The 13,178-nt window shown below is 45.3% G+C and overlaps 1 protein-coding gene across 2 annotated transcripts in view; it reads right to left on the bottom strand.

Annotated features, from left to right (window-relative positions):
* The window catches only part of NPAS2 (neuronal PAS domain protein 2), a 161,554-nt gene extending 150,768 nt beyond the window's left edge, over nucleotides 1-10,786 (bottom strand). The window contains exon 1 of one of the 2 annotated variants that reach the window (XM_090020522.1): nucleotides 10,066-10,786. In XM_090020522.1, coding sequence (XP_089876648.1) covers nucleotides 10,066-10,775 — 710 coding nt within the window. In that variant the 5' untranslated portion in view covers nucleotides 10,776-10,786. The remainder of the gene's footprint in view (nucleotides 1-10,065) is intronic. The other variant, XM_090020518.1, reaches the window with a different exon arrangement.
* Nucleotides 10,787-13,178: the final 2,392 nt, after the last annotated feature.

Here is a 13,178-nt window from a genome sequence, read left to right as displayed (position 1 = left end):
GTCCTAGCCTCGGATCTGAGTTGGGACATCTTGGAAAAGTTTGCTGACCACTGACCTAAAAAGCTGTGAATAGGAATTTGGAAAAGCTCCAGATCATAGCTATTTATTTGTTTAGCAAACCTCACTGCCAGTGGAAGTATTGCCTTGATAAGGACTGCAGGGTTAGGTGCCAAATATTTCCCACACTTGAGTACCAGCAAGGTATTTTATTGTTTAAACAGCTTGTACATTTCTGAAGGAATGTAGAGGAGAGGCCATATTCTCCTCTGATGTAATTGTGTTGAAATCATATGAGCTATGTCATAGAGAATCATATAAAATCATAGCAAAGTAGGGCTGGAAGGGATATCCAGAGGTCTATCTAGTCTAACCCCTGCCTGAGACAGGATCACCCGTATCCAAACCATCCTATACAAATGTATAATCTAAATTCTTTCTAAAACTACCATCAACCTGACACAACACAAGACATAACACCCTAACCTGCCACAAGTAAGGCAAGGAAAGCACAGCAGCCAACATCCTGCTTCTATAAAAGGTTGTTAATATATACTCAAGAGTTCCTAAGTCAATCAACACCAGCTAAGAAACTGGTCCTTGTACTTAGGAGAAAAATAAAAGATTAAACTCATTATTACCACCTTAAAACTAATCAGATTATGGGTTAAGCATTACAGATATTTTTCAAGAAAATTTCCACTGACTTCAGTGGGAATCAGCAGGATTCAATGGCAGTATACAGAATAATCACAGCTTTTTATTTTTCATTTAAAAAACAACATAATTGTTAAAAAAAAACAACTTACATGACTCAGCTTGTCTAACTTTATGTTACTCTTCCTAAAATTGTTAAAAATATCAGCATGCTTCAATTGGAAAGAAACTATTGTTTGTAAGATCAATCAGCTGCACATACTACATGACAGAAACACTAGAAATGCTATATAAATGCAGAATATTAAAAAAATCAGTTTTCAGACCCCTTGAACAGATACCTCTTTTTACCTTTGTAATTGAAGTGGAAACAATAATTAAGAATCTAGATGATGGTCTGATGGAATTACAGCAAGACTTGGTAATGCCTTCTGTGTGCCATACAGAAATAGGGAAAGAGGACTTCCCCATAAATCATAAATTAAAGGAACTGTCATTAGAGGTATAAATGGAACATGGATATGTAAAATGCAAACCCTCTAATTTAAACTCTTTCAGCATTTGATGGTTTAAGAATCTGGAAAGTGGTAAGGCACATGCTTTGCATACGAGGCATAATGGAGAGAACATATTTGGTTAATATCAGAAAAAAAATATATCACTCCCCTGTTTGATAATCTTGCAAGTAGTAAACATTATAATAAAATAAGATGCATTATTCATAACATCTTGCAAGAATTGCAGTTCTGTATAGTGCAAGAGATACTGTTCAATCCTGTTTAAGGCATACTTGTGAGAACTGTCCCACTTAATAAAATCATAGTGTTGTAGGGCTGGAAGGGACCTTGGGAGGCCATCTAGTCCAATGGTTTTCAATCACCAAGACCACTGTACAACTGAGGTTTGAAACATCAGGTCGGCCAATTGTATTAGACCGGTGCGGGCATATACTTTGGGCAGAGGGCCGCTTACTGAGTTTTGGCAAGCCATCAAGGGCTGCATGACAGGCAGCCCAGGGCAGATAAATATTAATTTTCTAAATATTTTAGGGGCCCTGTGAGCTAGATAGAATGGCCTGGCAGGCCACATCCGGCCCCCGGGCCGCATTTTGCCCACCCCTGTATTAGACTAACCCAGACAACCCAGCAATATTTTTACATAGTTTAACTAAAAATACTTTACAGTCTGCCTGTTGACTCACACCACAATGGAGAGTGCTCCCATTTGAAAGGAAGGCCTGAAGTTAATGTCTTACATGGAACCTCAAAGCCTGACATAAGAGGGTATATGATGATCAGATCACTTAATGTATCACAAAATGCTATTAAAATTAATTCAAAATTTGGTAGGATTGACATTTGATTTTCTTGTATATCAGGGCTGTCCAACTACTGAGCAGCTACAAGCCACACTGGCAGGGGTCACATACTGCCCAAGCTGCACCAGCATGTGTCACAGGCCCTATGGACTGTACACTGCACAAGGACACCTCCACTATACCATTCATATGAGTACCCTGTCCTCACACTCTGATCCCCAGACCACAGCTCCTGGTCTCCTCCAACCCCATCAGCTGTGGTACATCACAATGCTCTGGACAGGAAATAGGAGATGGAGGAGGAGGGAGGGGGAGCTCACTGCAGCCAGCGCAATGGGAGGAGTGGTGGCTGGGTGAGAGCCTGGGGTCCATAAATTAACACCTTGCAGGCCACATATGGTCCACAGGATGCCAGTTGGATAGCCCTGTTGTATAATATTCTTTCCAGTGACTGACGCTAACTAGCAAGGTCTAGTTTTTTGTAAGGAAGAAACTTCATAATATTAAATTTAAATTTAAATATGTAAATTAGTACATTTTTTCTTGAGAGAATAAACCTTAGTGGTAGACTTTAAAGAATGGCTGCTGAACTAGAATCTAGAATGCTAAAAAAAAGTATTTTGTATACTTAATTTTCAACTTGCTTGAATAGTGAGTGTAGAGCACCCAAGACTGTTGAATCATTGGATTATTAATATTATTGTTGCTGTTGTTATTGATATTATTATTACTATTGCCCCTTAGGCTGAACTGTTTGAAAAAGAGATGTTGAAGCACGCAATGGAATCAACAGTCAATAAACTATTTCATTGTAACTGCTGTGGAGAAGGTTAGTGTGCTGCTTACTGAGTACTGCAAAACCAGCTAAAACAAGAAATACAAATTTCAGAAGTGGTTTTGGAGCCTTTGTTTTTCCTCAAGTGGCTTCTACATCACTACTCTAACATGGAAAGTATGAAGGCCTCCTGACTTATGGTTTAACAAAGCCCTAACCATATGGATTTGTATCTCAGAATAAGCCTTTTGCCAGGAAACCAACAGTGATGTCAGCACACTATAAATAGTGGTAGACTTTTTAAAAATAATATCACAATACAGAAAATATCATAATCACTTTTATTCTAAAATAGTACCACTTTCCCATCAAGAAGCTGGCAACAATATTAAATGTTCAAATAAAAATGCCAAATTTTGTTCATTACTATAAGCACAATCTAGAATTGAAAAAAATGCTCCCAAATTAGTAAATAAATGGTTTACCATGAATTAGTCAACCAAGTATTGTTGTTTTAAACAATGTCTAATTAATTAGTCAGCAATGCTCATTTTTAGTTCTAAGCCATTCAGTAATGAATCTGTATTCAATTAAAAATCAAATCCTAAAGGGTGTGTGTATGTATGTAAGTATGTGTTCACACACACACACGTCCTTGCAGATTTGATTTTTCCCCTTTCTATAACTGTCTGAAAAAGTCCCTCTATTTTGCAAGACTAAAGGTCTGATAACCCAGATAAACTCATATTCTGCAACAGTCATTGTGCCAAACCACTACTGATTTCCCTGGAAGTTATGTCACAAAGCAGAAAGTGAGATTACCTCCAGTATTATTATTACCAGCGTACCACAACCGAAGTATAAGACAAGAGATAACAGATGGATACAGGCAGACGGGGGAGTACAAGGAAACAATAAGGCAGTATTAAGCCAGGTTTGCTGGCAATGGGATCAATGCACCGACTGCCTAACTGTTGCAAAGTTTTGTAGTTCTGAAAGCACAGTGACTTTCAAGGAGGATAATGAATAGCCTCATGGATGTGGGGTGCTCTTCCCAAATGCAACAGGGCAGAATGGGAGAAAACACTCAAGGTCTGCCACAGCCGTTTTGGTAAAGAAACATCCTAATGTTAATTTGGCAAAGTGACTTAAAAAGCTTTACCTGTTCTTTTTCTCTGGACAGAATCATCCTTCATAGTTTCTCTGTGAGCTGATATTATATAAAATTATAGTTTACTGACTTAGGCTTTAATCCTGCAACTTCTAACAGGCAAGAAGTCTTGCATGCATTGACTTCCAAAGGTGTCAAAAAAACCCACAGCAGTGGGGTGGCGTAGGTGGCAGCAGCGTGAACCACCCAAAAACTAGAGCCTGGCCAGCTGGAGCTCATACTCCAGCCGCCAGCTGGGTTCCAAATACCCAGATCACCCTAGGAGGCCCCCAGGTAAGGCTGCTGGGGCCAGCCCAGGTTCTGGTTCCAGTTTCTCCTACCCCACCTGGGGGAACTTATCGCACGCCAGAGCCCTCATGCATAAGCGTCCCCTGGGGATAAGTAGCAGTGGCACAACTATGTGCTGCTGCTATTTGTCCCCATGGAAACACACATGCACGCTCATCTGGACATGTCCTTTGAGTCTGTCTGTACCACCTGAGAATCACACTAGGGAGCAGTGCTGTGAAGCATGTTGTGCATACATCATTCCTTGAACCAGATGATGTAAGAAGCATGTTAGTACATCACTGGAGGCATGCTGATAAACTCAATTCTCATGGGAGAGTGTAGTGGCACATATGCCATACCACACTCAGGTGGTTGCATAATATCTCTTTTAGGGGGCTGTTAGTGCAAACTGTGCTTCACAGCAGTGCTCCCAAGCATGGGTCTCAGGAGGTGTAGACACATTTCATAGATTTCATAGATTTCATAGACATCAGGGCTGGAAGGGACCTTGGGAGATCATTGAGTCCAGCCCCTGCCCAAAGGGCAGGAAGTCAGCTGGGGTCATAGGATCCCAGCAAGATAAGCATCCAATTTACTCTTGAAGGTGTTCAGTGTAGATGCTTGAACCACCTCCGCTGGCAGACTGTTCCAGACCTTGGGGGCTCGGACAGTTGCTTATCAGTACACAAGTGGATCACAGAACAGGATCATGTGGAATGCCAGACAATTACACAATTTCAACAAGGCTAACAACTCCCTATGAAATCCAGGACTGTCCTAGTCAAACCAGGATGTATGGTCACCCATATATATGTACACAGCTTCTGGCTCAATGTGTTTACTTGATTACAGCCACTGAATAAGTAGGATATCCAAAGCACCCTGACAGGCACCAGCTATTAAAGGGACTATGGCAGCCGGCAGAAGGCACAGAAACATCTACACTTGCTTTCTGGCAGCTGCTGGGAGCCAACAGAAGTTTAAATTTAAATCACTTTCACAACATGTCTGTTGCAAGTGTACTGTCAGCTTACAACTTCCATAGAACTGCTTGCGTGAGTAAAGTTATGCACAAATATAAGTGCTTGCAGGATCTGACAATAGCTTTAGAAAAAAAACCCAACAAGTGTTAAAAGAAGTAGGGCAAACAGAAAAACAGAAACAAACTAACAGCAATTGCTGTTTTAGCTCAAATGAAAAGTCCCCTGGAGAATCTGAAACCCAATCACTGCAGCACCGTGAACTTGGTTCCGGTGCTTGACAAATATCACCGCATGAAATATGTTATTTGGTCCAGTCCTGCACATGTGCAGGTAAGCATCTTGACTCTTGTGAAAAATCCCCTTCAAGAATCTGTAATATCTCTATGCTTTGCAGCTGGGAAGAGCAATTTGGCCAGGGGATAAGCCTAGTGTTAGGAATGAACTCTGAAGAACATTAGCACACATTCACTAGAAACTTGTTAAGAGTCTGTAAGCTAAATTCTCCATGCCAATGTGCACTGATCAGGCTCCACCCTCTAACAGTTCTTATATATCACTGTATGTTTTTAGGCTATGTCTACACTGCAAACTCATCATGTGTGGCAGAAGAGTGCTCAAACACAGCACCACTGCTTCCAGTCAGCTTCCTAAACCAAAAGCAATGTAGCCCAGCTCTGCATAGTGCTGGTGACAGGCTACGTAGCTGTGCTCAGTGACAACCTCCCCTCTCCCCCACATACACTGCAGATGGCAAGCTACACAGAACAAGGTAAAATGTGTGAGAGAGCCCTTTCTGGGCACAGTAAGTTTGCAGTATGGGCCTTAGTATGCCTGTTTTACAAGCTTTGTGCTGGCAGAAGCTCCAGCATCAGAAGCAGCTGCCATAGGGAAGCTGCCAGAGGACATATATATATATACATATATATATAGGGTGATGACATTACTTTAAGGAAGTCCAGGGCATTGCCCACCCTCTCCCACCAAGTCAGTGGTGCTGCCCACCCATCTGCCTGGCACACCATGCTGCTCTGCGAACACCCTGCAGACTGCAACACTGGACTGCACCCTGCACCCCTGCGAGTCCAGGACTTCTGTTTTAATTTTCACCAACCAGCTGGGGCCTACAAAATTCGGGATTGTCCACCAAACCAGGATGTATAGTCACCCTCCATATATATGTACACAGCTTCTGGCTCAATCCGTTTACTTCATTATAGCTGCTGAACAAGTAGAATACCCAATGCACCCTGGCACGCACTGGTGTTAAAGGGACTGTGGCAGCCAGCAGAAGACACAAGCACATCTACACTTGCTTTCTGGCAGCTGCTGGGAGCCAGCAGAAATTCACAGAGTTGGTGCAGAAAGAAAGGGCTTTGTCACCCAGAGGAGGGGTGAAGGTAGACAGACTCACAGTTCTGCTGGCAGAAATTTTGCTGGCAAAATGATGGTGTGTAGACCAGGCCTTGGTTAACCAGAAAAACAGGTTTCAAATGCACGCATTTTCAATAGATCAGTGGACTACTTCATGAAACTGGAACTGCTAATTATTTAATCTCACTTAATAAAGTAAAATCACCACTGGATACAAATTAGCATTTTAAACATGAGTAAAAGAGATGCATTTTTCCACTTCAAAGGACATTCTGAGTGAACACTTGTTGAATCCAAAAGCTGAAAGTTCATTTTACAGATGTCCATAGCTTTTTTGGCAGTTGATATCTCATAAAAGACTGAAGTTCCTCTGCCAGTTAAAATATTTACAACTACTAATTATTTTTGAATGACTGAATGAAAATAAACAATCATTTTGTAAGCAGTTAAGAAGTATCAAGGAAAGTTTTTGGATTAGCATTCTTGTTAATTGCTAAATCAGTCCAATGACTTTACAGCAAATTAACACTAGACAGAGCTCCATGAAAGAAGTTCTATCTTGTTAGTCGGTAATCTACCTAACACTTTTCTGGTCTGCCAACTAAATGAAAACAAGAAGAAAAGAGACAAATGGTTTCCGTGACAGGACAATCTCTGCAAATGACAACCCTGTGGCCCAACTGAAGAATCCTTACTCAAGCAAAACATTAACTTTAGTGGGAGGCTCTGCTTGAATAAGGATAGCAGCTCAGGGCTCATCTACCCAGATCATTATTCAACTCTGTATAAATAAAGCTGTGACTTAGAAATACAAAACTGTACTAAAAATATGTTTTTTATGAAGTGATGGGACCATCCATGTTTCATGAACTCACTTCTCATGTTCAAGACTTAACACTCAGAAATCACTACAAAAGGTGTGTTTCTGAAGGGACAGTATCAAAAACCCACATTCTTTCTGAAATATCCCAGTGACACAGATCGTGTAATCTCTGTATGAGGAATGCATTAAAACCAAAACAAATCCTGTCCTGGCGTGAGTAACTCAACGAAACTGGGAATATAAAATGTTCATTCATGCCCAGGATGTCTAGCCAGAAATTGATGGAAGCATCTGGATTTGCGTGGGAGGCTCTAACTCTGTGTCTAGGTGCATAACACACATGGACACGGGAGATCAGAGCCCAAGTGCTTTTGCTTTGGGGAGGTTCTTGGCTACTTCTGACAGAGACCTAAGGGGGTCGGCTTCACTGTGGTGACATCCATATGTTACCATGCCAATTAAGTACAATCAAGCTGAACTCTGTTTAAGTGTGTATACACGCAGGTGTGTATGTAATGTGTGTGTACACATGCAACATATGCATACACACACACACATATATACATTTATATATATACATACACACACAGCATATACATACATACATATATATGCATATACACATATATGTGTATATGTTGTGTGCATGTGTATGTATGCATGTATATGCAACATATACATACATATATATGCATATGTACATGTGCGTGTGTGTGTGTGTAGTGTACATACATATATGTACACGTGTACATGCATGGAGTATACATGCAATGTGTGTGCACATACAATTTATACATATATACAAGTACACACATGTCCATATGTATGTAGGCTGTGTACAGTGGAGTTGTATCATACGTGCATTTAACTTAACGTGAATTCAACTATAAACGCTCTGCGTATAGCTGAATAACAATTTAAATAGTGCGGGCGATTGCGCCTGCCGTTCCACTCAGTGAGTGAGCTGTTCTCTCTGCTGTTCCCTCATGATTTTTCCCATGCTGCGCCTCACATACATACATATCACGGGCAGGGCGGGGCTTCCCAATCCCTCCTTTTGCTGTCCCCGGGACAATATATTTTGACTATATGCGATTTTTGCCTTACGTGCTGACTTTAGAACTTAACCCCTGCGTAAGATGCAACTCCACTGTGTGTGTGTGTGTGTGTGTGTGTGTGTGTGTGTGTGTGTGTATATATACACACACACACATGTACATCTGTTGCACATATACAGACAAGGTTCTTTGGGTGAATCTGATATCTTTTATTAGATCAACTTAAATAGTTGGAAAATATTTTAAGTTGGTCTAATAAAAGATATCTGATTCACCCAAAGAACCTTGACTGCCTATGTCCTTAGACCAACACAGCTATAACCTACACCCCTGTTGCATATATAGACATATGTACATGTATATGCATACATAAATGTATGAATGTTGTATACATACATGAAGCATGCATGCAATGTATGTACACACACAACACATACATATATACATACACACATGCACATACATACATATATATGCATGTTGTATGTATTTGCATACCTATGTGTATACAGGTTTCCCTTGCCAACCTCTGGGGTTAGGTTCCTGAAAGTTCCCATGGCTGGCAAAACCAGCAGGGCTGGGGGAGAAGGGGCTGTGTGTGGGGGGTGAGGGTCACCAGCAAGGCTGTGGGGGTGGAGTGAGAGGCCTGAGCAGAGCTAGAGGGGCCGTGGGGGGGATTTTCCGACTGTACCCCCTCTTCTCTGAAGTGTGGATACTCAAAACTGTAGTTGGCAAGGGAAACCTGTATACATATATACCCATGTACCTGTTGTGTCCATAAAGTATACACACAGCGTGTGCATGCACAACATATACATTCATATGTATATACATATACACACAACATATATCTACATACGTATGTGTGCATATACACGTGTGTGTGTGTGTGTGTGTGTGTGTATAGAGAGAGAGATCTTAGTGTTTCCCAACCAGTGTCCGCAGCACAAAAGCGTGCTGTCAGAAATGAACAGGTGTGCCATGGAATTTTGCTATGGCAATGAGCTACAATAGATATGAGGATGGGGAATGCCTTAACAGGTGTGCCGTGGCAAATTTTTCATTAATGTAAGTGTGCCTTGGGCTGGAAAAGGTTGGGAAACCCTGATACAGATATATGTGTCTGTATACACATATCTAAGTACATGTACACATGTGCACACATACACATATCTAAGTGCATGTGCATCTAGATACATGTGCATACATACACACATCTAAGTGCACGTACACAGGTGCACATATACGCATATATAAGTGTACGTACATATAGATACATGTGCACGCACACACGTGCATGTACATGTAGATACATGTGCATAAATACCCACACAGAAGTAAGTGAGTCTAGAAGTATATCTCTGGATAGATAGAGGTCCGTACATTGGTATCTGTTGGCTGCACATACATGAAGCAGAGGCGCAGCGTGTGCACGCACTCAGCCCCCAGCGGCGCCCCTCCAGATGCCCGCTCCCAGAGCCCAGGCAGGCACACCGGCCCGTGGACGCGCACCCCCGCAGGTAGGCAGCGCCGCGGGTGCCCAGCCCCGCAGCCCCTCCGCGGGGCGCGCGGACACACGGGGCGCTCCCGGCACACGTGCGGGCGGGCGTGTCCCCCCCTCCCGCCCGCCCCGAGCCCTTACCTGGGCGGCGCGGGGGGCCCCCAGCTGCTGGCGCCGCTGCTGCTGTCCGCGGTGGCGACCTGCGCTCGGGCGCTGCCGCCGCTTCTCCGCTGCCGCCCGGGGCCGCTGCTGCTGCTGCTGCGGCGGCGGCTGGTGCCGCTGCTCCCCTCGGCAGCCGGCGGAGTCTCCTTGGCGGGGGCACCGGCCTTGCTGCCGGGGCTGGCGCTGGCGCTGCTGGCCGCGCTGTCGCTCCTCATGGTGCGAGGCGCCGCCGCATGCCGGGCTCCGGCTTCCCCGCGCGGCACCGGGGGCTCGGGGACGGCGCCGCCGGCTGCGGAGGGGGCGAGCGGCGGGGCGGCAGGAAGGAGCCGGGCTGGTGCATGAAGTTCAATGCGCGGCGCGGGGGCGCTGCTCCGCGGCCCGGGGGGGCGAGCAGGGGGCACCCCCCCCGCATCTCCCCCCTCACACGCGGCCCGGCCCGCGCAGCGCGCCCATGGGCTCCGCGCCCGCCGGCAGCAAGCGGGGGCCTGCGGAGGCGGGAGCCGAGCCGAGCCGCGCTGCAAAATGGGTCGGGGCTGCCGAGGGCTCCCGCCCGCCTTGCCGCCCGAGACAGGGGGTGCTGCCGGGCGGGGATGTGGAGCCGGCAGCCTTCCCTGCCTGCCTGCCTCGCCTCGCCTCCCCGCGCACAAGTGCAGGAAATGTTCCACTGACCTACATATTTTTCCAAACATACGTGACCTTTTTTTTCTCTCTCTCTCTGTGGGAGGAGACAGGCGAGGAGCCAAGAAAAGGAGAAGCTTGGAGAGAGGAAGAAAAACACCCAGGGAAGGGGTTCAGCAAAACCTTCCAGCCCGTAGGAACTTGGCTCTGTTTGAGGGACCCCGAGGGCACAGTGTTTCCTCACCCCACCCAGCGCCACCAAAAGAGGCAGGGTGTGTGGCAAACTGCCCCTGGCATTTGCCCCTGGTTTCTGCTGCACATGGCCTTGCTGCAGTTGCCTGCCCCCCTCCCCCCACCTTGTAGGCACAAGTTAATAAATAATAGCCCCTTTCACCTGAGGGGACCCCCCCCCAACGTACCCCAAACTGAATATTCATTGTGTCAGCTTTACACAGGTTGGCAAGGATGCTAATGTCTCTCCTTGCCCCCCCACCCCCCGTTTTGTAGCACACAGCAGTTAAGTAAGGTCTGGGGTAAAGCTGGCTAGGGAGCCCACCCTCCTGCTCACTCTCAGGGCTTTGAGTTCAGCACAAGTCCCTCGGCCTCACAGCTTTGGGTTCAGCACAGGTCTCGCACTCTTGGGGCTTTGTGTCCAGCACTGCACCACTAAAAGGGGAAGTGTTTAAGCTTTAGCCCACTAAAACCCAACCAGCTGCCTATCTGCAAGGCCGGATTTGCACTTAAATCCCTCCCTCCTAAAGTGAGGCCAGCCTACCAAAAGCAAACCTCCCCCCTCCCTAGTTTTCACTAGCTGAAAACTGCCAACCTATGACTCATAAATAGCAGAAATATTCTAGTTCCATAGAAGAGGTGGGAATTACCCAGTGGCAGCAGCGGAACAGACTGCCCCCTCTTGCTTCCTTTTTTGTCTCTATCCTGATGGCTGCTGTCTCTCTGTCTGTGAGGTCACTTCAGGCTGGCCCCTGGATAACTGTGAGGTGTTCAAAGCATGGATGGTAGGCCTGGCCTCTCTAAAGGTCGCTGCAACTTTGGTATAGATATCAGTGGGAGCATGATTATAGAATCATAAAAGATGAGGGTTGGAAGGGACCTCAGAGGGCACCTAGTCCAATCCCCTGCTCAAAGCAGGACCATCCCCAGCTAGATCATCTCAGGGAAATATTTGTCTAGCCAGGGCTTGAAAACCTCCAAGAATGGAGATTCCACCACCTCTCTGGGTAACCTGTTCCAGTGTTTCACCAGCCGCCTAGTGAGAAAGTTTTTCCTAATATACAACCTAAACCTCCTTGCTGCGAAGAGAAAAGTAGAGACCATTGCTCCTTGTTCTGTCATCTGCCACCACTGATCAGTCTAGCTCCAGCCTCTTTTGAACCCCCTTCAGGTAGTTAAAGGCTGCTATAAAATCCCCCCTCAGCCTTGTCTTCTGCAGACTAGAAAAACCCAGTTCCCTCAGCCCCCCCTCAGAAGTCATGTGCTGCAGCCCCCGAACCATTTTCATTGCTCTCCAGTGGATTCTCTCTAGTTTGTCCACATCCTTTCTATATGGGAGGTGGCAGGCCTGGATCCTGTACAAATTATGGATTTATATAGGATGGTTTGGATAGGGATGACCCTGTCTCAGGCAGGGGGTTGCACTAGATGATGTCTGGAGGTTCCTTCTAGCCCTGCTTCTCTATGGCTGCGTGGCGAGGCCATACAACCCTATTGCCTAGGCGGGGTGGCCAACCTTGTGGCTCTTGTGCCACAAGTGTCATATTGGTAGCCAGTGTGTGTGGCATGCAGCAGATGGGGGAAGGGGCAGACAGTATGGTGGCAAATAGGGCATGAAGCAGAAAGCAGAGCAGCAAATTGGAGAAGGGGATTGGAGTAGCACTCTGGGAGGGTGCAGGGTTCATTTGTGGCATGCTTGTCGTAGAGGTTGGCTTCCACTGGCCTAAAGGAAGGTTCTTACCTACTATAGACATAAACAGTAACACCTTTTTTACTTATGCAACTCTACACCCTCAATTAGAGCAAAACCTTTACAGAGAGTTCTATTTTTTTTGGAAAGTAGGTCATTCTTTTTATTTCCCACTTGCATTATTTTTGTCTAATACTCCAGAAAAGTACCCAGTAAGTTGTAAGGAAATGTGTTACATCCTAGGAGAAGTTGTTTATTTTTAGGTTTGCTTCTGACTTGCGGTGTTCTTCCATGCTGAGTATTGTTATCTCCTTGACCTGAGCAATAAACCAATTTGGGATCCTGTGGGCAAACTGTGTTAGGAGGAGAAACTGATGATGAAATCAGGTGTTCCTTTTTGAAGCAATTTGTTTCATAAGGAATGTACAGCTCCTTGTTCCCTGAAGCAAGAGGCAGTAGCTTTGCTCACAGTTCCAAGCTTTCAGCCAGCGCTCAACCTAGATGCTGCCACACTCCTACCAGGCTGTATATATAGCACTTTTTGCTGCCTGGG

This window comes from Crocodylus siamensis, chromosome 1 (assembly GCF_052110815.1).
Source record: "Crocodylus siamensis isolate JL-2025a chromosome 1, ASM5211081v1, whole genome shotgun sequence".
NCBI lineage: Eukaryota > Metazoa > Chordata > Crocodylia > Crocodylidae > Crocodylus > Crocodylus siamensis.
The sequence above is the reverse complement of the archived record's forward strand: the minus strand, read 5'-3'. Positions and strand labels throughout refer to the sequence as shown.